At 40.6% G+C, this 1,528-nt stretch overlaps 1 protein-coding gene across 1 annotated transcript; it reads right to left on the minus strand.

Annotated features, from left to right (window-relative positions):
• Positions 1–35: 35 nt before the first annotated feature.
• LOC113212464 (translocon-associated protein subunit beta) lies at positions 36–1,427 on the minus strand (the record flags this gene model as incomplete). Its single annotated transcript, XM_052266124.1, is given in 4 exon segments — positions 36–153; positions 233–547; positions 635–785; positions 1,274–1,427. Coding segments are annotated over 3 exon segments (583 nt in total), but the record flags the coding sequence as incomplete, so codon positions are not given.
• Positions 1,428–1,528: the final 101 nt, after the last annotated feature.

Raw genomic sequence — 1,528 nt, forward strand, 5'->3', positions numbered from 1 at the left:
TGTAGACAAGTGTATTTTCGTTCTTCCAATGTGACTTTTTTCTTTTTTACCACCTTTGACGAGAGCTTCATACTTGCTTTTGCTTGACCACCAGAGCAGGAAAGGAATGAGGAGGCAGGGAAGAGTCATAACGGCAAAGAAAGCCCAGTCAAGCTGAGGAATGAAAACAAATATGATAGTGAGCAGATATTAGGGATAATCTTCATGTAATTATAAGTAGTTCACTACTTACAACATGGGGAGAGAACTTCTTGTCAAAATCACGGAATGCAATAATTCCACCTTCACCGGGTTCGCTGGAGACTGCATACTGGGGCTGTTTAGCCTCATCTGAGGGCAAGTAGTTAACCTCAGCAGAGCTAAAGTTGAAGTAGCCAGGCTTGCGTGGCCTCACAACAACAACATGAGAGACATTGGCACCAGGAGGAATGCGGTCAACATTCAGTTCTAAGCTGCCTCCGACCACAGTAAATGAATCAGCAGGGAAGCTGGAATCCTTCAATGCCACATTGACGGCAGCACTGCTACCGACGTTGTAAATGGAATACTGTAAAATGAAAAAAGTAGATGAGTGCGTATTAACTTTCGAAATTTGCATGAGAAAGTATTGAAAAAGATAGAGAAAGGTTCGCACCTTAAGAACAATATCCATATCTTCTACAAGGTACTTGTTGAAGATTTGCTTGCTGACAAGCAATTTAGCTTGAGATGAGCTATCCTCTTCAGCAGACATAACAAGACCACTTGCTGCTAGGAGCAGTACAGCAACATATAAGGACTTCATTCTGTGAAGGAAATAGTATTGAAAAATTAGCCTATGGAAGATATTAAAGAGATTGAAGGTTCCAGCATTATAACAAAAATGTAGTAAAAAATTGTGTGAGTTACTAAGAAAATTTTAATTCAGAGTTAATACGAGGACATTTGGTTGTAGGAACGGATAGGATTTTAAAAGAGGACTAGTCCAGATGTCAAGTAACACATTTCTAACCTCGAAACTGTCTTTATGCCCATCTTTCACGACGTTCTAAGAAAAAGAATAGTAACGAAAACACAAAAATGCCCATAAAACTGCGTTTTACATTAACACAAAGTCTTAAAGAGAAATATGGTATACATATATGATAAAAATCAAAATTTTATCTGATGACCGACAGACCGTTTCACAGCTTAAGAAGAGTTTATGGAAACCAAGTGAAATAAACGTGAGAAAAATAGCACAAATATTCCTGTCAAGATTAAAAATGGAATTCCAGCCGTTTCCCTCACTTACTTGATGTGTATTGCACCACTTTGTTCGAAGTAAAGGCAGAAACGCCGGGGGAAAACACTTGCCAGGTCGGCAGACTGAACTTGGGAGAAGAGGAAGAAAAGAGTAACACGCCACGTCTGCCTCACGTTTGCCAACCAACCAACAGTCGGGGGAGGGGGTGCTGCGCGCGCCTCTGTGTGTGTATGTGTGTTGGTGTGTGTTAGTGTGTTTAGAGCTCTCTACTCAGCACATTCTTCTTCATTCAGGTAGCAGCAG

Source organism: Frankliniella occidentalis, unplaced genomic scaffold (genome assembly GCF_000697945.3).
Source record: "Frankliniella occidentalis isolate FOCC.00 unplaced genomic scaffold, Focc_3.1 Scaffold35, whole genome shotgun sequence".
In the NCBI taxonomy this organism is placed as follows: Eukaryota; Metazoa; Arthropoda; class Insecta; order Thysanoptera; family Thripidae; genus Frankliniella; species Frankliniella occidentalis.